Consider the following 25,168-nt stretch of genomic DNA (forward strand, 5'->3'; position numbering starts at 1 on the left):
GACGGCAGCCAGACAAGGACAACTGCATCACCCTTGATAGAGCTATTACAGGACCGAGACTAGATTACTGCAATGCTCTTTCTGGGTACCTCTACTAATAAACATGGCCAAACTGCAAATACAAAACAACGCTCTGCGTACAGCCACTGGAATCCCGAAAAGAGAGCACATCACAGCCGCCAGGAAAAAGGCACACTGGCTCCAAGTTAGAGAGCGAGTCCTTGCCCTTACTCATAAGTGTATCCACCGTACTGCCCCTCCCTACCTCTCTGAAAGAATTCACCCCACAATCTCCACAAGAAAGACCAGAACACCCTATGCAAACATGCTCGTAATCCCCAGAGTCACGAGAGCCCGAGCTGGAGGCGTTCGCTTCCCTTACCCATCAGCTCTGCAATAAAAAGCCCTACCAACACCCCTGCGAGGAGAAGTCCCCCACCTTGCATTCTGCCAAGCCGTGAAAACAATGCTTTTTACTGAAGGCCTGATCCAAGACCGACCAATACCAACCACATGCTTCAGAAATATCATAATGTATGTATTTGTACGATTGTACTCACATGCCCTGACATCTATTTATGACTCGCATGCATGCATCTCTTCTGTAATTAAGTTTGCCACAAGTAACAGCGCTGCAATGCCCTTGGGCTGTATGTGCGCTATACAACTCTAATAAATACCATAATGTGCGTTTTGGACTAACCTGGTAGAAAGCCTACGTACGCGCACACACACATCCATCCTAGTTTGGCATTCTGAAGGCACTCACAAGAGGGACTCTGAAAACATCCCAAACATGGAGGGACAGTTGCGGAACAAATGAAGCTTGCCTATTGAGGAGCCACTTAAAATAAAGGCTTATTCACCTTATGCTATTATGTGACAGTCCAAAATAAGTCTCAGGAGCACATCTGAAGAAAAATACCCCCGCCCACTAGATAAACACTAGAGAATCTTGCTTTTCAATGAGCAAGCTGAAAGCTAATCACAAACCACAAAATCAGGGCCAATGTTCTCAAGTCAAAAGCACAGCAGAACAGTTATGGGAGGCAAAAGACAAAGCCCTGGAACTGTGCAAGTGAATAGTCTGAAGAGGATCCATATGTGACAAAAAAAGGATTTGTCAAGCTCAAAATAAAAAAATAAAAAAAACTGTTAGTGTCATGGTGGGCTCTGTGCACGGAACCCCCAGTACCCCTGTAACAATGTACATACCTGGAGATATGGAAAGCCACCAGGCACATATGTGCTCAAAGAAAATGTAGGTAACACCAATTTCACACAACGCCGGATGACATGACAATATTCACAAACACCAGGACAATGGCAACTACAACAAGTTCAAGTGGATTGGGCAAACTCACATCATTCTCAGACCCAAGTACTGCGTGGGAAGAAGTGATTATCGTCTAGCCTGTACCAGAACAGCAGTTAGGGGACAGAACAATGTTAGGTTATCAAAGTGTTTAAAATGTTTGTGTGAAAACACAAAATGCATACATAGAATTTCTTTAGCGTGCTTGCCACATACCACTTCTTGCACAACACACAAGCAAAGGTCACCTACCTGTGGCAATATTTAAGCTTGGAACGCTTCCTCAGATAAGAACCTTTTGAATTCTATTCGATAAACAGAAAGGGAAGGGGACACCTAGACAGGCCCTCCAGTGCTAGTTAAGTTGGACGCAAATTGGAAAAGGGAATTCTGGGAGGCTTATAACTTTGGCGCACATAGGCAAAACAATAAATTTTTAAAAACACCAATCTTTGATATCATAATACATTTGTTAGGAAAAATATTACTTTTTGCCACTTTGCCGCCACTGATTTCAATGGTACCCCCAAGCATTTCCATTACAGACTTAATTCTAGCTGCTTTTGTGGTGCCTGGGGTACTTTTAGCTCACTCCTCTGCACCACTAGCATGTTTTGGGGCACTGGAGAGGATTTCTCCAATTTATCCGTTTCTGTATTTTTACATAGCACTCTTTTTGGGACATATGATGGGGACAGGATGGAGAAAGTAAATACTCTGGGTAATGTTCTTTCTGATGGATCCTCCTCTCATAGATTCCTCCTCAAACTCTTCTGCAGCAGCTAATATTGAAAACATTTCACAGCAGCGGGCGTGGCGACATGCGGCGTTGACCTGAACCAACTGTTTAGCTCTATTACACTTGAAGGGACACTTCCCTTACAAATGAAGAGCACACGATGCCTTGTCAGATCAGTTCTACATTTAGCCTCCCTGTGCTTAGCAGCTGAGGGAATGGGAGAAAATGTCCTAAAATGACAAGCTCCTTACACGCGAATTAGGCTGAGAGGGTGATGAGGAATCTGTTGAAGAATGTGTCAGAAAAAACATTGCACAAGTAATTTGTTCAATAGATCGAATCTCCCCACAGATTCTCTTATCTCAGACACATTCCCATAACCGTACATTTCTGCAGGAGGGAGGACAGCGAGGAAAAGAACTGGACAAGAACATTTTGAAACACTACCCCTTAAAAATGGGCATTTTGAACAGATCGCAAATCCAGACAGTGTTTTGGGCAGCGTGCAGGGATGTCTATATCGCTGCCTGACAAACGCCCAACGCTGGCAAAGCAGGCCCCCACCCCTCTAATGCAAACAAAGCCGCAGGCCTGCTTGTGAAATGTGCTCGCAGAGGCACCTCTTTCAGAAAAAAAGATAACCTTGCATTATGCACACAATCCAGTGAGGCATTATCTGCTTCTGGACAACCATACCCTGCCTTGCTCCTGCAAAGGCAATTAAAAGATGGTAATCTTCACTAACAAAATCTTATAGCCCTTTTTAAATTCAAATATTGGACCATCTACTCTTTCTTGGAAGTACAAAAGGTAGCAGGCGCCCCTCTCTCAAAAGAACACGGCATGATAACCTGTTCAGTGGTTTTTAACCACTTTGAGAGTTTGCAGCCATCTTCTTTTTGCTCACTGTACCCTTCACAGATAGGAACTATTAATTTGCATATCAGTCTTCGTCCCGCCCACATGGGCAGTCCAGCACTGAAATGCTAGGACAATTCCCATCTGAACAAGAGTACCAACAGCAACCCCAGGATGAGGTTGAGGGTAAAACTGTTAATGTTCCGATTCCAGCGGAATTCTGGTACTAAATTGGGAAGTAACTCTAGTTGAACGCAGATACACCTTCTCCCTGGCCAAAATCAGGTAATGAGGCTGGATTGATATTCTCTGACTCTCTTATCCGAGGGAATAGCTACCAGAAAAACAACTGGGTAAACAACTGGGTAAAGCTTCTTCTGTATTACAAATGTAGGGGTTTCAAAAGCAACCCCATCAAAAAAGTGAGGGCATCATTCAGTTCCAAACCGCAACCTCAAGATGGCATAATGAAACATGTAAACCTGAAAAATAGTAGCAATCACTAGGTAGAAGCTTTGTTCAGGGACATTAGGGAGTTTAACATTAAAGTCCACCTATGGTAGAACTACAGAAGTCTTTGTGCACAGGGCCCCAACTCTTATCATAGGCCTGAACTACCCAAAAGGGTTGACAGCTATGGCTGTGTTGGGTAAGATGCTCATAGCAATCAAATCTTCCTGACCTGCGTCAAACCCAGACCATTTTGCTTTACTGCTGGATTATTTTTCCCTATACCTAAGTGAGGGGGAACCTTTTTCCACACTCGCATAATCTTTTACTATTTTTATGGATGTCATTTTTAAGATTCTCCATAGTGTCTTTTTAATGTTATCCCCTTTGATAGCCTTTGGCACATGCTTCCTATTGTTGCTGGGTTGCCCTAGAGGCTGCCCTTTTAACTTTCTCAGGCTAACTTTGTGAGAACTAAAGTTCAAGGGTAGAAAGGATCTTTGGATTCCTTTTACATTTTTTTAGGTGAAACCAGCACCCCCACCTTATGTGGAGTGCTGGGGACATACCGGGTATCCCCTTTCTTGCGAGGAGCTACGATTTAGACGGTTCAGGAACACTCTGCAGTTCGTCCTGCACCAGACAGCACTGGACATCATTGAAGCTGGTAAGCAAGGTGGTGTTATTGGCAATGTGGGAACTAAAAACCTCCAAAGAAGTTATCCATTTGCCTAAGCCATAGAGCTTTTTAACAGTTCTTGCTGGGAGGAGCCTCGCCGAAAACGAGCGAAGGCCTGCACGCTTTCTGGTCATAGTGACCACCAGGTAATCCGGAATGGAGTGTCGCTGAATATTAAGGGTATCTGGGGGAGTGGGTCCAAATGTTTTCTCAATGCGTGGGTTCGCTGCCAGAGTTGAGAAGGTTGATCAACTGGCTGACTGGTATCTTTTCTTTGAGGTTGTCTTAGAGAATGTTATTTGCCCCTCCGCCTCCAGCAGATCCGCCATGAGTGCGGGATCCTCTGCACCGAATCGGACCGTCGCCACCGAAGGAACCGACATGCTGTGGATGTAAAGGTAATCCCGCAGGGCTTCCACGACACGCTGCAGCTACACTGTTGTGGAAACCATCGGCCACTTTTAGCACTCAAGTGCTCATTAGTCTTCTTTCTGCCCGAATCAGAAGGAAATCCCGATTAAGGCAGAAGCGCTGCAAACGGCGCACTTTACAAAGTCTGCAGAGCTTTCTTCACTTCTGTTTTATTTCCCTAAACAGCCTCCAAAATGGCCACACACCCAGCTGGTGCGCAAAGCCAGCCTGACTTCCTGTTTGTCTCCTCTCCGACACTGTGATTGGGCTCCATAAAAGAGCCAATAGCCGGCCTCCCACCTAAGGCCCACACACAAGGCCCTGTTTGCCGCTGTTCGCCGGTGGGAGCTACCACAAGAAAGGTAACATTTTTCCAGCATCCGCTTCCATTTACAAGCTGCAAGCACCTGCAACACACCACCAAGCCAGTCAACCACAATGCCACTGACCACGTCCATTTGCAAGTCCCATGAACCTTCTCACCGCCTGGAATCTCCATGCTTACATTGGCACATCGGCACAGTCTGCCAAGCACGCCCACTCCTCTTCCAATGCAGACTTAAGTTTGTACGCCCATATCTGTATACACTTCATGCCTCTACGCCATGCCTGCCACGTTACACAAACTCCTAAGACTCTAACTCGCATATTATACCAAGTTAAACTCATTGCACTGCCCTAAGAGGAACTGGAGCTCTCCCGCCCCCCCTACCCCCTCACTGCAGGAGCAGTGGCTTGCCTGGAGGCACACCCTGACCACAAGGTAGGCCCCCTGCCCTACTATGCTGCAATTATAATTCTGCAGCTCAACTGCGATCCCCCGCCATGCCCATTATCTTTATGCCGCTGCTTCTGACGCCATCATTATGAACCCTTCTAAACCGGTAAGTACATTTGCATACCACACCTGAGACTGAACTTTTGAGCGGTGCCCTCTTTAAAGTATGCCGATCCTACCATCTGGTATTTGACCCACATCCTGATATTTCTAACTGCTCTAATTTGCCATGACTTGTGCATTACTTGCAACCATTGCTCTTGATACTATGTTAGACACTATCTGAAAGAATTATACTGATGCTACACTGTACTAACTGATGCTACACTATACTAGCCTCGCCTTACGCAATCTGATGTGCCCTACTGTACTAGCCTGGCCATATGCTGCTTGATGTGCCCTACTGTACTAACCTGGCCCTACGCTGCTTGATGTGCCCTACTGTACTAGCCTGGCCCTATGCCATCTGATGTGCCAATCTGTACTAGCCTGGCCCTATGCCATCTGATGTGCCAATCTGTACTAGCCTGGCCCTATGCCATCTGATGTGCCAATCTGTACTAGCCTGGCCCTTCGCTGCTTTATGTGCCCTACTGTACCAACCTGGCCCTATGCTGCTTGTTGTGTCCTACTGTATTAGCCTGGCCCTATATTGTGTGCTATCCTCCTGAACAAATGTACTCCTATACCATGCCATTTACAGGCTATTGTCCATACCAATTTGGACATCACATCACCCATGCTCAATCTGCCCACTTGCTCTCTAGCCATCCTTACCACACTTGCTGCCCTATCTACAATGGCAGCCATCCACTATAGACTCCCAACAGTATGGGAACCGGCTAGCAAGACGTACACCCAGCCTCCGACCCAACAATCACCAGAGCACATCTCCCTGATCTATCAGAGTCCGGTCTGCCTCACTACTCTACGAAACCTTAGACTAGGATCTAGATCGCCTAAGCCGCCACGAGCCCACCTTTCTCAAGGTGTCTCCAAGACAGAACCCACTCAGAAACCTTGTACTATACCATCTGAAACCCTGGTCAACATTGACCACACCAGCGTCATCATGAAAGGAACACAGCCTTAAGGGAGGCCTCATTAACGCCAGATCCTTGATAGCCCATGCCTCTGAAATTGCAGATATCTGCAACCAGCTCGATTTTCTAGCAGTGACTGAAACATGGCTGCACAAAGCGGCTAGTCCAGCCTTAATGCTCGCCATTCCTCCTAACTTCACCATCTTCAGAAAGGATAGAGAAACCTCCAAAGGTGGCGGCATAGCCTTCATCTTCAGAGCTGGCCTCACTATCAAAGAAGTAGATCACATGTCCATGCCCTCAGCAGAACTACTCTCCCTCAAATTAGGTATCTCCACCTCACGTACTATTACTGTGCACCTCATCTATAGACCTCGAGGCCTACTATGTTCTTTTGAAGAAGACATAACTACCCTTCTTAACACCAATGCTAAACCGGGGACACAAATCATCCTACCTGGCGACTTCAACCTAGGATATAATTACCCTAAAGACTCTAATGCCGCAATCCTAGCCAATACAATATTGGAAGCAGTCCCCACACATGTCAAAGGCCGTACTCTGGACTGGGTGACAGATATTAACTGCACCTCCATCATAACTGCTATGGAACCATGCGTATGGACTGATCATCATCATCATCTGATCCTGCTGACCATCTCAGACTTACCTCAATCTAAAACAACCAAACTACCGACACCCCCTGACCTTACACGTTGTAAAAAAAAAAACACATCAGTCACAAATCTGCTTCCTCTAATTCAGCCCACCACTAATCACTCTAATCTTATCACACTAATCACTCTAATCTTATCACCAACCCTAATGATCTGGTTGACCTGTATAATAATACTATCAACTCCGCTATAGAGGTTTATGTTTAACATTTGTATAGCGCAACCAGGTACCCTAAGGCTTAAGGGCGCTGTGAAACGTAAAACAAACAGAACAAAAACAAAAAACAGAACTAAATCTAAGATAGGCTCCGGAGCAGGCATCAAACAGGAACAGGATCAAGCGAGAGGCAGAAGTATTTTATACAAAAAGTACGGTTTTCAGCCCCTTTTTAAATATTTCCGTGGAAGAAGTGGTCCTCAGTGTAGCTGCTAGCGAGTTCCACTTAAGGGGAGCTACCGATATGAATGCTGAGTCCCTGGATTTTTTTGTTTTCAAGCAGGGCATAGCCAAGGTATTAGATTCGTCTGATCGAAGGGATCGAATGTTTTTGACCATGACTAATTCTTTGAAATAGAGTGGCATGACTCCATGCATACATTCATGTGTGATGAGGAGAAGCCTGAACACAACCCTGGTCTGCACAGGTAACCAGTGTAAACTACGTCGAGCTTCAGACACGTGGTCTCTTCTAGATAGACCTTTCACTACCCTAACTGCGCCATTCTGTATGACCTGTAGCCGATGAACATCCGATAACGGTAACCCCACAAGCAGACTACAACAATAGTCGAACTTAGATCCAATTATGGCTCTTTCCAGGGTTGCAGAGTTTGATTCTGAGATAAACGGTCCAAGGCAGCGAAACAACTTGAGAAAATATGAGGCCGATGAAACGAGACTATTCACTTGGGCATTCATATTCTGATTTTTGTCAAGATAAATGCCAAGGGTTTTTACCGTGCTCATAACCTCAATGTGGCAGCTATCTATGAGAAACGACTTGTAGCTGGGTCCTAGCTTCTCTAATTTGGACTCTGAGCCGATAAGTAAAAGCTCAGTTTTGGAGCTATTAATGGCTAAGCTAGTCAGCACCATCCAATTCTGAATATTTTTGTAGATTTCATTAATTCTTTGTTCATCTTCCACATGGGATATGGGGATGACACATTGGGCGTCATCCGCATAATTTGCAAATATGATCCCCGCTTTCTCCAGCATCTGGAAGAAGGGGATCATGAATATATTATAGAAGCAAGGTGACACGCAGGCTCCTTGAGGGACTCCATACGCGAGTACTGTCGGTTTTGCTTCGGCAATGTCACTGGCCACTATTTTGTCTGTTGTTCAGAAAGGAGATGACCCAGTTAGTTGCTTCATCAGAGAAGTTGGCATTCTTCTTTAGCCTGGTGGACAGTATTGTGTGGTCCACCAGGTCAAAGGCAGCCGACAAATCTAAAATCATAAGGAGTGAGATGTGACCACCATCCATCCATCCCCTGCAGGAGATTGGATTTAAGGCCCAACAAGGCCGTCTCTGCACCATGATTCAGACGAAACCCTGATTGATATTTATGATAAATCTGGTTTTGCTCCAGAAAGATGGCGATGTGATTATAGGCAACTCTGTCCAAGATCTTCAACAGAAAGGGAGTGTTAGTAATAGGCCTATAATTAGAAGCAGTGAGGGGACAGAGATTAGGTTTTTTTTAACAATGGAGTAATCCATGCCTTTTTTATGTTGCCGGGAACTTCATTCGCTAAAAGCGAAGCATTAACAAACTTGGTCAAGGCAGGAATAAGTACAGGGGAGCACTCTTTAATTATAAGCGAGGAGCAAGGATCTCCTTTGCAGCTTGTACTTTTTAAATTGGAGATTACCTTGGCCAATTCTTGCTCTGAGATGGGCTGAAAGCTAAATCAGGCTTGATCCTCCAATTTTTTAGTGGCGGGCAGAAGACTATTTTCTAGACCCTGAGTTGGTAGGTCAAGTTTCTTCAACTCAATCCCCTCCCTAATTTTAGCAAGTTTATTAGATAAGGTGGATTGAATCTCCGTACACCATGCCTCATCCTTGATAAAGGTTACTTGAGCAGGTCTTGGTGCTTCTCCTGTTCTTTTAAGATTTTGAATAATTCACGGCTGTCCGATTTAGCTTCTATAATCCTGGTGTCAAAGGACTCTTTCTTGGCTGACTAAATGGCTGTTTTATAGACCCTAGCAGCTTTTTTTTGTATAAGCGTCGAGGTCCACACAGTGTTTATTTTTACGCCAGGTATGTAGAAGGTTAATTTTCTTGGATTTGAGTGTTTGAAGTTCTTTACTGAACCATGCATTACGTACCTCAGCGGGAATTGATTTTTCAGTAGTGCCAAATTCTCCGCGATTGAGCCCATCGCCTCAGAAAGAGTAGTGGACATTTCATCAAGATTGTCCAAGCTGATAATCTGCTTATTAAGAGATAAAGCCCATTCCGCCAGGTGTGTAAGGTTCAATTTCCTTCGATTACGAGTCTTAATAGATATTTTAAGGAGAGGAACTCTTTTTGTAATCCATCTGGATTGAAAAATGAATACAGAAATGATCAGACCAAGGACATGCAAGCATCTGTTGATTGGGTTTCCACTCTAAACCTTGGTCTCACCAATCAAGAATATGTCCCTTGATGTGAGTCGGGACTCGAATATGTTGAGACACATCAAGGGAGTCAAGGATATTTTCCATGTTTTTGGCTAGAACATCAGTAGCACAACCCAGCCATAAATTAAAATCACCCACAAGTAATTTAGTTTTAGGCTTAAGGAAAGATAATAGTGAACTATTAAGAGACGCTGCAAATGTAGAGTCAATAGAAGGAGCTCTGTATAGTACCAAGACATTCAAGGTAGTTTCCGCATTAATAGATACTTTAACTCTCTAAAGTTCTGAGCCCTGTATGGAATCAATCTTACATTTCCAAGTTCTGAAATGAGATTTAATAATAAGAGCAACACCCCCCCTCCCCTGCTCGAGGTCCTATCCATTCTGATATGACAACCTGCTGGAAAAGCCAATTCCAATATGGGGTCAGCTGCTTCATGTCCCCAGGTTTCAGTAAGGGCACATATGTCCAAGTCTAAATCCTGAATCATAGAAGCTACCTGCGAGGCATGTTTAACAAGGGATCTAGTGTTTCACAGCATGCATTTAAGGGAACACGTCGTCCCACTCAGGGAATCCTCATATAGCTGGACCTTCTTAATCATAGGTGACTCAAGGTTCAAGTTGGTTTCAGGTAGATGGGGCACCTCTGATGTTAAGTCAGGGGGGGGCTAATATATTCAAGGAGGCAGTGGGGCTATGGTTAGCAGACATTAGGTCGACGCTTAGGATGTTAGTTTGCACAATAGGAGGTTTGGGGAGGATCTGACATAAGAGGTGTGGTAGCCTAATTTTTTAGAATCTGGGTGGCAGGGGGGGGGGCGGCCGTCGGGCTGGTTTTAATCCTAGATGCCCATTCTAAACTAAGGGCATCCATACGATCTCTGGCTTGTTGTATGGCCTCCAGGGCCTCCTTTATACCCCATATGTCATTCCGCCACTTAAACTAAGTAAGTAAATCCAAACCTCACGGCCATCTTAACACTTGGTTCACCCCAAGCCTAAAATCCTTGCACAAAGAGAAAAGACAAGCAGAAGCCCGCTGGAAAAAAACCCTCCCTTCATAACAAAAATCTCCTTACTACCCTCACTAATAATTACAAGAAACAAATAATTCAGGCAAAAAAAGAGAACTTCAATGTCAGAATTAAAAAGAGCAAACACTAGGGAAATCTTCACCATCCTCAGAGAATTAGAATCCCCTATCACACCTATAGACTTGTGCACCAAAGATAAAATGTGGTGCACCAACATCCAAAATGCCTTATGCAATAAAATCATTATGTTACAAGACAAAATCCCTGCCAAAAGATCCTCCCTTCACAACATTGCGCTCTCCACTCAAGAAGTCATCCTACAGGAACTCGTTGTCAACCAAACTAAACCACACAACCAATTTAACTTCAGACCTATCTCCATTGTAGAAGCTAAGAATATCATTACATCCCTTAAGCCCTCTCGCTGTCTTGGCAACACATGTCCAGCCCCATTATCAAAGAAGCTGCACAAGAACTAGCCCCTTTCGTCACCTCCATCAACTCCTCTTTCAAATCATGCTCTGTGCCCACCAACCCCAAAGATGCCTGGATATTACCCCTCCTAAAAAAAAACTAACCTAGACCCCAATATCCCAACTAATTACACACCCATAACGACAGTCCCGTTTCTCCTTAAAATGTTAGGTAAAGCTGCTCATCTACAGATCCAATCCTAACTGGAGATCAATAACCTACTGGGCACTAGACAATCTGGATTCAGACCGAGACATGGAACTGAGACGGCCCTCCTTGATCTCAAAAACCAACTAGATGAGGACAAAGACAAAGGACACACATCCATTCTTCTACTCCTAGATCTATCAGCCGTATTCGACTTGGTAGATCATAAAGTGCTGTGTAACCATCTTAAATCGGCTGCCAACTTCTCCACCAAGGCCACGGCATGGATACATTCTTTTCTGGATAATCGAACCATAAGAGTCTCCTCGCCCATCTCAGCCGCTGACCCAGCTCCCATCACATGCGGTGTTCCTCAGGGGTCATGCGTCTCCCCTACTTTGTATAATATTTTTACAAAGCCCCTCTTTGATATCTCAGACAAACTGGGTGTCTCATACTAATTATGCTGATGACACCCAGATCCTCATCCCAATCCAAGGAGATTGCGACAAAGACACCATCCTCAAACAAAATCTAACAAATCATTCAAACCTGGATGGCCACACACGGATTATATCTTAACGACAATAAAACCAAGATTTTAATCATTGGATCCACCAGCAAACGAAACAAACTCTCCCACCTATACAAATCCATCACTATTGATGGTATCAAAATCAATGTAGCCAAGGAAGTCAAAACGCTAGGATTCTACTTAGACTCAGCTCTCAACCTTAACAAGCAAGTGAATGCCGCAGCTTCAGCAACCAGTTACACTTGCAAACTAATTCACACATGTAAACCATTTCTGTCTACGGACAGCTGCATCACCATTGCACGAGCCCTTATCCTATCTAAACTAGACTACTGTAACGCAGTATATCTAGGTAGCAGCAAACACAAGACCCACAAACTCCAAACCTGGCAAAACAATGCCCTCAGAACAGCACTAGGCATTCCCAAAGGACAACATATATCTGACCAAAGAAGAACTGCTAACTGGCTGTCCATCAATGACCGTATCAAACTTAAATCCTTGAACATCACACACAACTTCTCAATAACAAAGCACCCACATACCTCACTGAGAAATTTACTAGGCACACATCTGAACGCCCCATTAGAAAGGCCCAAACTAACAGTATCAGAATACCAAATTTCAATCTGAAAACAACAGGGAGGTTCAAGCTTCCCATTATTGGCTGCAAACCTATGGAACTCTATTCCAGATCCACTTAGAGCCATTCCCTCCTTTCACATGTTCAAAACCAATGTTAAACTCTGGCTGCAAACCAACGACTGCTGCTACCTCTCCTCTGAATGACCGGCCTCCTAGACCTCTCCCCTGCCACATGCCCTCCTATAATCCATTTTTATGCCACCGATAACTGTAAATATTTCCTAATGTCCTGTATGGAAACTTGAACGATATGCCTGCAACTGTAACTTAAGAAATGTACTATTCATGCAACAATAACCTGTAACTGTAACATAAGAAATGTAAGATATTTATGTAACTGCAACTTAAGATTTTCACAAGCGCCCAGTTGCCTAACGGCACGGTGCGCCCTATAAATAAACAAACAAAAAGAGCAGATGGTTGTCAATAGGGGAAGCATCCCTGGGCTGTGAAACAGGCGCAGCATCTAGAAAAATAATTGTCAGGCACTGCCTCGTCAGCAGGCGAAGTAGGCCAAGCGTTCGGTCGTCAGTATGGATTCATTTTAATTATTACTTTATAGTGCGCCGAAAACCCAGAGGCATCAGGGCGCAACATAGACACAATCGGACAAACAACTGATACAGGACAACATTATCATGATCAGATGAACAAATGAGATGAGACAATGTATCCTAAGAACTGCTGATGGAGCTCAGCAGCGATTACTGAAAGGCCTTGCTGGAGAGTAGTGGGAAATTAGAGATGTTAGGTATGAGTGAGCTTTCCCAAAAAGACAGCAGTGAACCAAGGTGTCCACTTTGAAGCAGATACAGCTTTGTATCGGTAGCCAATGAAGGGCTTTTCTGTGGTCTGAAATGTTCTCTTCTCAGGACCCCTTTAATGATCCTTATCACATTGTTCAGAATAATTTGACATTTCCTTAGGCAGGACTTAGAGGCGCCAATTAACAGTGTTGCAATAGTCCAATCCAGAAATAGTGGCATGGGCCACAATTTCCCAGTTTTTCTCTGTCAAGTAGGTGTGAATATTTTTAAGCAGTCGAAGGTATTTGCAGTTCTGGCCAATCTGATTAACGTAGGCATCGGAGTACAGAGAGGCCTCCAGGTGGAGACCCAAGGTTTTCACTTTGCTTTGTACTGGAATAATGCAGTTCTCCATTTCGAAGCTTTTAAAATCAGTTGTCCGTTTGGACATAGCAGACTCTGACCCAAAGATAAGGCACTCTGTGTCTTACTGCTGTACGGACAAAGCCAGTTCTGGACATCCAGCCCTCAATGAGATTATAAGTACTGATGAGGTTTGAGGAGTCCAAGGCTTAATTACTGCCGACTTCGAGAACTATCTGCATGTCATGGCATAGTTTGTATAAAAGAAAATATCCCAGAGTCCTCGAAGAGTGCACAAAATCGTCTTAAGTATAGATTGAACAGTAGAGGAGACAAGCACACTTCATTCATCGATCCTGTGAGGCAGGATATTGGGACACATCGGTCCTGGGAGGCAGGATCTTGGGAGACATCATCCTGGAATAATTCTTCATCCTGATCATCCAGAAAAATATACCTTCAGAGGGTCACCCATCTTAACAGGAGCGGTACAGCAGAAAACAGGGGACTAAAGTCTAGGAGACTTTTGGAGCCAAAGGGTCATCCTAAAAGGAATGGGTGCTCTTATCAAACCGGTCTGAGAAATGAAACTCAGACCGTGTCCACACATTACTCAATCCTTATCCTTGTTCAGGAACCTGTAGCTGCAGCCGCAGCCTCAAGTAGTGGAAAAGCAAACTCTTCTTGAATGGGACCCATTTGACCTCTTAAGGACTGGCAGTGGAGATGACGCCTGGACATAACCTTGAGGTAAACCAAGTGGTGTCTGGCGACCAGAGCCACATGCATCTGGCCGAGGAAGTGGCTTATGCAACTTTCCCCTTAATTTAGCGCATGTTTTAACTAGGGATGCACATTTCGATGCCTCTTTTGATGGGTCTGAAGCAGAGGCAGAAACTTTAGGGGGGGGGCAACCCTGTATAGTGGAAGACTTTGAGCCATGCACCAGACCTGGTGGCGGAGGCACAGTGGCCCGAGACCTGGAATGGTCAACAGGCTTAGAAGATGAGGGGCCTGTGGGTGGCTATTTAGAGTGTACCATTGAGGGAGGCAGAGGGGTTGTGGGCTTAGCCTTGGTGTGAGCATGGGTGCCCCTGTCGCCAGTGGGTGGATTCCCCATAGCAGTGCATTCGGCATGCCTAGTGGGGCTGGGTACCGGAACGTGGGAGTCCACAGACTTTGCAACAAATGTTTTTGCCCTCTGGACTGGAGCTGTGTCTGCTGGCGGGGTCCATTGTGACAGCACCGGTGGGGGAAATGGGATTTGGCCTGAATGGCATTGGACGCCCAATGCTTCTTGCGCCTTTATTTAAGTGTCTTAAGCTTAAAGAGTCGACAGGCCTTGCAGCGCCGCTCGTCATGGTCACGAGGTAAGCAGTTATTACACTCCCTATGAGGACAACATTTAAACAGAGTTCTCTCCATTATCAAGTAGAAATATAGCAGCCGGACAAGGGAAAGATGACAGAAAAGCAAGAAAAGGTATTCTCTAAAGAGTAATGTCGAGAAGAAAGGGCCACACACTCCCTACTGTCATAGGCGGAAGCCTGATGGTGAAGGCTGCCACCAGCCGCAAGAATTAAGTCGGAGATTTTTAAGACTGGAAACGGCCGCCGAGTCAAATTGTTGAAAGGCTGCGCGATAACATATCAATACATCTCTTTAACACAAGCTCTGCATTAAAGCTACCGACCAGAATGGTGGAAACAAAAAAAACAATCTGGGGACCTCGACACGCAAGGGATCATTGGTACACTGCACATCACAGTAGGGATAGTGCAACAGGCATGCCCAGGTCAGTGTTTCTTTTCGATCTTTGTAAAAAAAAAAAAAAAATGATGCAATACTCTGCGATTACCACTAGATATCAGACTATATGCACAGCATGTGATTCTAAGCAGATCACAAGAATCAGAAATTGCTTTGGTGCAGGTCTTCGTGCAGAGAAGAGAACCTCAAAGACCTAAGACAAATCCCAAGTTCTATCTCAGCCTCTCAGCAGTCAAGCATGCAGGTTGAGGGCGGAAGTTAAGGTGAAGGCTTTGCCCTGCCACTTTGGGGAAATTCCCTGCAATATATGCACTGCCTAAAATAAATAAAGACTGCAAAAACTCCCCGGGTAGGCCATCAGTGTCAGGGATAGGCTCCATCTTTGAACCCCTATCTAACTTTGTAGATTTCTTTCAACACCCTTTTGTCCAGCAGATTCAGTCTTGTATCAAGGACAATACTCACATCAACATTGTGGAGGGTCCGGCCTTTGAAGCAAAGAATTGATGGTCACCCTAAACGTGGAAAGCCTGCACACTGATCTCCGACAGAGAAGCAACAGATCTAGTTGAATATGCCTATGACCAAAGGGTTGAACCATAAAGTATTCCAACAGAGTTTCCGGTGGATTTAACCAAAATAGCAATGACAAAGATCATCTTCATTTTCAAGACAGACCTCGATCAGCAGATCAAAAAGGTACAAGCATTGGGGCTACAGTTGCCCCCATTATAGTGAACCTATACATGGACTCTAGCTTACAACAATCCTTACCATTTCACAGGTTTCTACAACACAGGCATAACTGCTCTGGCCACAGTGATTTTACATATGAAGCACATAAGTTACAGAACAAATTGAAAAATAGAAGCTATCCTATGAAGGTCAGACGCAACCTCTAGAAGAGGGCTAATGGAGACCTACTCAGACAAAATAAAACAAATCAATCTGATAAAATATCATGCGTAAATACACTCAACCTGCACAGCAACATGAGATGCTTTATTAAGAACTGGCCCATCATCCACGTAAGTGCACAGATGACCAACAAGCCCTTTTTGCCTTTAAGAAAGAGAAGAGCCTGTAACAAAAATGTGTGACAATACATATGGAACCACAGACGTCCACACTTGCAGAAGTTTGTGGTTCACCACTCATTTGGGGACACCACCCCTGTGGGAATTGCGCATCTTGTCATTCCACCAGAAACACCAAATTTAATTTTTTTTTTATTATGTGCCTAATACTGTACCTTAGTTCGGTTTCTAAGTGCGGATCCGGGATTCGAAACTCTGGTGCGCTGCATGGTCTTGCTTCCAAGGCCAGCACATTGCCCCTGTTCTGTTAGAACTGTAACTCTTAAAATGTTATCTATGCCCTCTTTTGCCCATGCAACTTAGTCTGCATTGGGCATACTACACAGAAGATATCCACATGTCTAAATGACCATTGTTCCCGCATAACAGCGGGCACAGTCTCAAATAAAATTGTGCAACACTTCAGCACAAAATGACACCTGGTTGAGGAATGTCAGTGGACAGTAATTGAGGCACTCTCACAATTACACAGAAAGGTCAACCTGACTGGCAGATTAAGGCCGAGGGATATATATACTGGACAGCCATCACAAACTCAATCCAGGAAGGTCTCACAGAAAGTTAAGATGTACACTGAAGTCTGAAAACATGCAGGAACTATCTACCATGATACCGACATTACTCATCCTGTGTCTTCTTGCAAAACCTGAATTGTCAGGTATTCTCTTTTCACCGCTCATATTTATGCACAGCGACCTCCCTTGACTGTTGTAATGCACTACAAGACATCACAAAACACTGGGGACATGAGTCCAAGGAATGATAAAGGTACCCTGAACTCCTAATCTACAGTACCCCATGAATTCACAAGTCAGGAAATTACTTTTAAAAAAAAATATACATTCAGCCAACACTGACTTTGTATATATGACACATTTAAACAAATGACGATTAAAACTAGTTTACTTCTCCAGGAATAATCCACATTAAAAGATCCCATCCGATATTTCCCCCAAAATATCCATGACTATACCATAAAATGTTGTCGAATGAAAGATCAGATTTGCATAGTTTTCTTCTAGTAGCAATGTCCACAACAGAGTCACATCGTCACAATGTATCTTATTACTATATGCTTTCAAGTGCTTTGCTCTAATAGCATTCAGACTGATGCAATGACACATATGTTCAGCCCATTCTATCACCATCTCTCCACACAGTCGACACAACCGCTAAGATTGTGGTATGGAACAAGTTACAAGCACATGCAACAAATAGCAAACAGTATTTAATTCATAACTCCCATTGTTCTCGAGCATGGGTCACATGCTCATGAATATTCCCAGGCAGGCCGGGAATCCTCAGTAAAAGAAAAAGAAGTTTAACATTCACTTGCAAACTGTATTTCTCCTATAAACCAATCGCTGTACTCTGGGTCATACTGCTCCCAGCCGATGACTGCCCTCTCCCTAAGCCTCTCCTTTGGCAGCCATCTTCAGATTTGGTAAGCACGTAAAGTGGCAGTATGACCAAGAGCAGCCGCAGGGGGGTAGGAGGGAGGGTTCCCATGTGAATCAATGCCAGACATGCTGGAGAACACTAGTTACAGGTAAGTAACTTAATCCATGCCAGACCCTATGCTGGAGAAGGAACATGCTCATGAATAAAGAAAACCTAGCAGTACAACATTACACAACCATGGGAGGTGGCAAGGCTCAACAGAAGCAATTACTCCTACCTCCGGCACAGGCTCGCCTCAAGCGAACAGTTTTCATAGCCTGCTATGCCAACTCTGGACTCTTCCGTGGAATCCCCGTCGACGCAGTAAAATGTTGTGATGGTGTGCGCGGACCTCCACATAGCAGCCCTGCAGGTGTCTAGCAGGGGCACACTGTTGGGACGCTGTCGAAGCGATCGCTCTGGTTGAGTGGGCTCTCGGACAGCCGGGCAGCGGTTGGTTGGCCAACCGAGGACCGTGTGTGATGCAGTCGGAGAGCCACGTTGAGATGGATGCCTTCGATAATGCCTTCCCATGGTTCACAGGACCAAAGTTCACAAACAGTTGAGATGTTTTCTGAAAATGTAGTGCGTGCCACATAGAACTTCAGAGCACGAGCAACGTCCAAAGAGTGCAAGGTCCTTTCAGCTAGTGACGAAGGCTTCGGAAAAAACACAGGTAACGCCAAAGGCTTGTTGAAGTGGAATTCCGACGGAACCTTCGTCATGAAGGAGGGGTGCATCCGCAGCACCACCATAAACTTGTGGAAAGTCAGATATGGCTGTTTGCAGGATAGGGCCTGGATCTCACCCACCCTCCTGGCAGAGGTGATGTCCACAAGGGAATCAGTTTTCCACGAGAGGAGCCTGATGCATAGGCTTGAAGGGGGCTCTTATGAGTCTCGTCAGCACCACGTTGAGTTCTCACGACGGGGCAGGGTCCTTCACTGGCAGGAAAGATTGAAACAGTCCCTTGAGGAACTCCTTGACGAGACTGTAGGACCATAGAGAAGAAGATCTACCCGGAGACCTGGTGTAGCGGGAGATAGCCACCAGATGCACCTTGATGGAGGCGTACGCCAGCCCCGCCTTGGCCAAGGACAGCAAATAAGGAAGAATATGCAGGGCCGTGACCCTCAGAGGGGTGATCTGCGATTGGCACTACATAGCAAAATGCTTCACTTGTGACCATAGCACTTAAGAGTTGATGACGCTCTGGCCTTGGCATGGACCTCTCTGCAGTCCACCGGCAACTCGTATCCTCCACACTCTAGGGCTGTAGGAACCAAGCCCTCAGGTTCAGCGATCCTGTGTCATGATTGCACCTCCTTATCTGATGAGCAGATCCTCAATCACTTGCAGCTTGACCTTCGGTGACGCAGACAAGCTCAGAAGGTCTGGCCATGCCAGGGCGACCAGTATCATCCTGCATCGGCAGTGTTTGAGTAATTGCAGAAGGAGCAGCAGCAGAGGAAACATTTACAGAAACAGGCCGTCTCACTGGAAGGAGACGGCGCCCCCCATGCTCCTCGGCTGGTGGAATCTGCTGGCAAACCTCTGGCATTTGGAGTTTGCCGCTGTCGCAAACAGAACAATCTTGGGCCTGTCCCACTTTATGAAGATGCAGTGCACCTGGTCCTGTCGAAGTTCTCACTCGTGCCTGGAGCGCAACTCCCTGCTGAGGGAGTTGGCGATGGTGTTCTGGACTCCCGTCAGATGAAAGGGAAGGCATTACATTATTTGTTATGCGCAACCAAGGGGCCCAGAGGCTTACATGCACAAGCCTATTTTATAGCATATCCATTGCTATGTAGAGATGTCCTATACTTCATTTGAATAAGTGTGTTTTGAGTGTTTTTAAACTCCTTGATAGTCTGACAATTTCTTACAGCTGCTGGTAAGGCATTCCATTTCATGGGGCCACTCGACCGAAACGTACCCTTTCTAACTGATTTAAAAGAGGTTCTTGGAACATGCAGGTTCCTATCCCCATTTGAGCGAAGTGTGCATGCCACCTGTTTGACCTTTAGTCTTTTGACAATGTAAGGTGGAGTATCACCATAAAGTGCTTTAGTGATAGTAAGCATCCTAAACTCAACTCTTTCCTGAATTGGTAGCCAATGTAGCTTTCTTCTTACTTCAGATACATGCGCAAATTTACATAGGCCCATAATGGCTCTTATTGTGCTATTCTGCACAATTTGGGGGGTTAAGTTCAGCCTTATTTACCCAAATAAGGAGTGAACCGCATTAGTCAATTTTTGCTCTGGCAATGGTTTCACAGCCATTTTGAGACAAAAAAGGTAGTATGTGTGAGAGCAATCTAATATAGTAGGCCAATGCTGCCACCAAGTTATTTACATGGGCAGATATACTCCGCGTCTGATCAAATTTTATGCCTAGTATTTAAATTTTCCTTTAGCAGGATATCATGGTCCGCAATGCGAAATGATTGATATTCTGGCACTGATTTGTTCAGTCTGTTTAGAGCCCACCAGCATGAGCTCGGTTTTCCCATGATTAAGAGCCATGCCATTGTCATCCATCCATTCGCTTATGAAGTCATATTTCCGCGACCATAATGGCGTCTTGCTCATGAATCATCAGCATAATTAGAGAAACAGATCTTTTCTGCATCAAAGAAAAGGACTGTGAACACGTTATATAACATAGGAGAAAGTGCTACTCCTTGTGGAATACCGTAATTTACTGAAACAGGGTCTGCTGCAGCTTGTTTGCTGCATGTGCGCATTGTCCTAGTACCTGGGAATGACTGCATCCACTTTCTTGCCAGATCACTAAAATAAGCTCTATTCTCTAGCCTAGCCAGGAGAAGCTGGTGGTCCACCAAATCGAATGCCGCTGAAAGGTCCAGGGTGGTCCCTTCACTGATATTAGCCATCATGTTGGATTTTAATTCCAGTGGGGCCGACTCTGTGCTATAGCCCGGTCGGAAGCATAATTGGCCGTTATTCAAAATTGGATGGTCCTTAATGTGGCCATCCATTTGTTTGTATGCCAATCTATCCATCATTTTCAAAATAAATGCCAAGTTGGTGATATGCCGATAGTTTTTTGCCTCTTTTGGATCCATATCAGATTTCTTTAGTAGGGGGGGTAATCCAGGAACCCTTCAGCATGGTAGGAACTTTACCCTCCTTAAATGACGCATTGAATATCTTGGTTAAAGAACCAATGAGAAGTTCGGAGCAGTCTTTAATAGGTGTGGCTGGGAACTAATCGCTTTTACATATAGAATGCTTCAGTTTAACTAGAATAGGCCGAAGTTCATCTTGAGATATATTCTTGAAACTGAACTTAGGTAAGGATGATTGATCCTGTACAGATTCCAAGGGGTCTACTGGACCCATTTTCCTAGTTTGTTCAATGCCTGTTATTTTTGTGGTCTTGTCAATTATGGTCCGTTGTATTTGTGTACACCATTCCTGATTTTTGTTTAGGTCTACTTGATGAAACACATCTGGTTTCTCCAATTCCCTTAGGATTGTGAAGATTTCTTTAGTGTTATATTGTGCTTCATGAATTCGAGCTTCATAGGATTGCTTCTTTGAATTTATAACTGCCTTTTTGAAGGTATTAGCCACACCAGTATAGATTAATCTGTCCTCTTCCTCTTTAGTGTTCATAATTTATAAAATGCTTTCCGCTTTATTATTCTCAGTTGTTTTAGGTCTTCCATGAACCAAATGTTTTTTTTATGGTTCGAGACCTTACTAATTTTTAGAAACATCTCTTGTTCGACGGCCCAGTACTCCAAGTTCTGCATTTCTTTGGAGATGGCCAGGTATCGAGTGCCTCCCCACCCCCCTGATTCCTGATGTAGAACATTGTGATGGTGTGGTCCGTGAAGATCCTTCAGGGATGGAAGTAATGACTTGAGGGCCCTGAACATTGCCTGCAGCTCCAGGATATTGATTTGGAGATCCGTCTCCTCCGGCAGCCACAGGCCTCTGGCGTGCAGACGTCTGGTGTGTGCTCCTCAGCCCCCCAGGGAAGCGTCTGTGGTGACTGTCTCCTGGTATGGGGGAGGGGGGGATTTGAAACCCTGTGCCCCGGGCGACGCTGGAGCAGACTCCCCACCACCTCACTGCCCAACAGAACTCCTCGTCAAGAAGGATCTTGTCGGCGAAGCTTCTGGACACTTGTATCCAGCGAGCGTCCAGGAACCCCTGAAGGGCTCGCATCGCATCCAATATCTGCCGAGGTGGATGAGGTAGATACAAGACGGCATCATGCCGAGCAGCGACTTGATGGTGCGCACCGTGGCGGTCTTCAGTGACAACAGCCGTTGCACTTTCCCAAGCATGGCCGCTATCCTCTCCTCCGAGGGCGACGCTAGGCAGGCCACCATGTTGAGCCTGGCTCCTAAGAACAGTGCGTTCTGCCATGGTGCCAAGCAGGACTTCGGTTAACTGATGAGAAACCCAGATCAGTCAACAGCTGGACGGAAGTCTCCATGTGTTTGATGGCTACCTCTTGAATTGGCCCAGATGAGCCAGTCGTCGATTTATGGGTATGAGTGTATCACTTGTAGATGGGCCACCACTGGTGCCAGGCACTTCGTAAACAGCTTGGGAGCTGACTTTAGGCCGAAAGGGAGGGCCTTAAACTGGTAGAGTCTCCCCTGCACTACGAAGCGTAGGAACTTTCAATGTTTCCTGTGAATGGGGACATGGAAGTAGGCGTCCTCCAGATCCAACGACACCAAGAAGTCTCCTTCCTCCAGATGGCCGAGCACGTGCTGCAACATGACCATCCCAAATTCTTGGGACTTAAGGTACTTCTTGAGACGCTGCAGGTCTAGAATGGGCCTCCAGCCCAGTCTTCTTTCTTACTAACAACTATCTGGAGTAGACTGCAGAGCCCCGGAGACGTCTTGGAACTAACCCTGTCGCCCCTTTTCGTAGCATGTACTGCAGGAGCTGAGGGATGTGCTGCTCCTGCCGGGTCAATGGAGGGATCCGCGGATACTTTTGCTGAAACTCCAGGGTAAGTCTGTGGGCGAGAGCGTCAAGCACCCATCTGTCAGTGGAGATCTTTTCTCACTCGCTGACAAATGCCGCCAGCCGGCCTCCCACCGCAGTGCATGGGTGGCGGGCTGACATTCTGGCCGGTTCAGTCCTGTTTTGGCACCTGTGTTCCGCCTTGTGGGTGACGACGGCACTGACCACCTCCACCGAAAGCCTTGGAACAGTCTCTGTAAGCCTCCTGGGTCGTGGACCGGCAGGGCTGACTGTACTACAAGGAGAAACCTTTTGTTGATCTGCCCGAACTTCCGCCGGAGTAGCGAAAGGAAGAGCAGTGCTGTTGGAGTACCTAGGGCACAAGCAGTCTCTGTATCAATCTTGATTGCCAGCCAGCAAGGACGCGACGGCCTTCCCGAAGAGGTTATCCCCATCGAAGGGCATGTCCAGTACCCTTGTCTGGACCTCCTGGTGGATATAGGATGCCCTCAGCCAGCCTAGACAACAGCGGCAGACAGTTCCCCCCCCCCCCCCCCCCCCCATCTGCCAGAAACCTGTGCCGGCGATGTCCTGGGTCACTATGATGGCATGGTCTGAAGCCACTTCACCTTCCTGGAGGAGGGCGATCGCCTCCACCTGCTTGTCGCCGGGTATGATCTCCAGAATCTGGGCCAGCTTGTACCACAGTTCGCGGTCGTACCCGGCCAGGATCGCCAGTGCATTGGCTGCCTTAACAGTCAACGCCAGAGTAAATGACCCTTCTGCCCATGGTGTCCGGAGAGACTGAGGACGAGGAACAAGTTATTTACCTGTAACTGTTCTCCAGCATGGGTCTGGCATGGATTCACATGGTCATGAATATTCCCCGTCGTCAGGCTGGGAATCCTCGGGAAAGAAAAAAAAAATCAGTATCAGTTTTGTTTCTGATCTGTCTTTTAGTAGTAACCAATCACTGGTCTCTGGGTCATACTGCCCCCAACCAATGACTGCCCTTCCCTAAGCCCCGCCCAGCCATCCTCAGATTTGGTAGCACGTAAAGTGGCAGTATGACCAAGTGAAGAGCCGCCGAGGGGTAGGAGGGAGGATTCGCATGTGAATCCATGCCAGATCCATGCTGGGGAACAACAGTTACAGGTAAGTAACTTGTTCCTTCTCCACCATGGGGTCTGGAATGGATTCACAAGCTCATGAATATAAGAATAGATAGCAGTACACACATGCACAACCACAGGAGGTGGCAAAGGCTCAATATTAAGCATCACATAAACTCAACATTGAGCAACTCTTACCTCCTCACCAGGCCCACCTTCAGGCGAACAGGTGGCGCAGCACTGCTTGGCCGACTCTGGACTCGGTCAACGCAGTAGAATCTTGTGACGGTGTGAGTCGACCTCTACGTAGCAGCCCTGCAGATGTGCAGCAAGGGCACACCAGACAAGAACGCCGTGGTAGCAGCGATCGCTCTGGTCAAATGGGCTCTCGGACAGCCAGGCAACGGTCGGTTTGCCAACCGGTGACAGTGCATGATGCAGCCGGAGAGCCACCGGGAAATGGAAGCCTTCGAGAGGGACTTACCTTGGTTCACAGGTCCAAAGTTCACAAACAGCTGTGACGTCTTCCGAAAACTCTTCGTGCGGTCCACGTAGAACTTCAGCGCTCTAGCTACATCCAGGGAGTGCAAAGTCCTCTCGGCGGGAGACGAAGGCGACGGGAAGAAAACTGGTAACACCAAGGGCTCGTTGAGGTGGAAGTCCGACGGAACCTTGGGCATAAAGGAGGGGTGCATCCTCAGCACCACTCTTGTCTCATGAAAAGTCAAGTATGGAGGCTTGCAGGATAGGGCCTGGATCTCTCCCACTCGTCGTGCGGAGGTGATGGCCACAAGAAATTCTGTCTTCCACGACAGAAACATCAACGGTGCCGAATGCAGAGGCTCGAATGGTGGCCCCATGAGCCTGGTCAGCACCACGTTGAGATCCCACACTGGGGCCGGAGCTTTCACCAGCTGGAACGAACGGAACAGTCCTTTCATAAATTCCTTCACCAGGCGATGAGACCACAGGGATGACCGTCCTGTAGTTCTGGTGTATAGAGAAATAGCTGCCAGGTTTATCTTGATGGAAGCATGCGCTAGTACCGCCTTGGCCAGCGACAGTAGGTACGGTAGCACCTGAGGGGCCGTAATCCGTAGAGGGTTAATCTTCTGTGCACGGCACCAGACAGAGAACCTCTTCCACTTGTGTCCATAGCACTTGAGAGTTTAGGACGCCCTGGCCTTTGCAAGAACCTCCTTGCAGTCCGCCGGGATATCGTACCCTCCAAACTCTAGTGCTGCAGGAGCCAG

The 25,168-nt window shown here is 46.2% G+C and overlaps 1 protein-coding gene across 5 annotated transcripts in view; it reads right to left on the minus strand.

Moving 5' to 3' along the window:
- The window catches only part of SLC4A7 (solute carrier family 4 member 7), a 1,353,206-nt gene that overhangs the window by 64,432 nt on the left and 1,263,606 nt on the right, over window positions 1-25,168 (minus strand). Inside the window, exon 26 of one of the 5 annotated variants that reach the window (XM_069648777.1) lies at window positions 1,365-1,414. The exons of the other annotated variants lie outside the window; for them this stretch is intronic. Coding sequence (XP_069504878.1) covers window positions 1,372-1,414 — 43 coding nt within the window. The 3' untranslated portion in view covers window positions 1,365-1,371. Of the gene's footprint in view, window positions 1-1,364; window positions 1,415-25,168 lie in introns of those variants that run through there. 5 annotated transcript variants of the gene reach the window in all.

Source organism: Ambystoma mexicanum, chromosome 2q (genome assembly GCF_040938575.1).
Source record: "Ambystoma mexicanum isolate Mex_15411 chromosome 2q, UKY_AmexF1_1, whole genome shotgun sequence".
Taxonomy (NCBI): Eukaryota; Metazoa; Chordata; class Amphibia; order Caudata; family Ambystomatidae; genus Ambystoma; species Ambystoma mexicanum.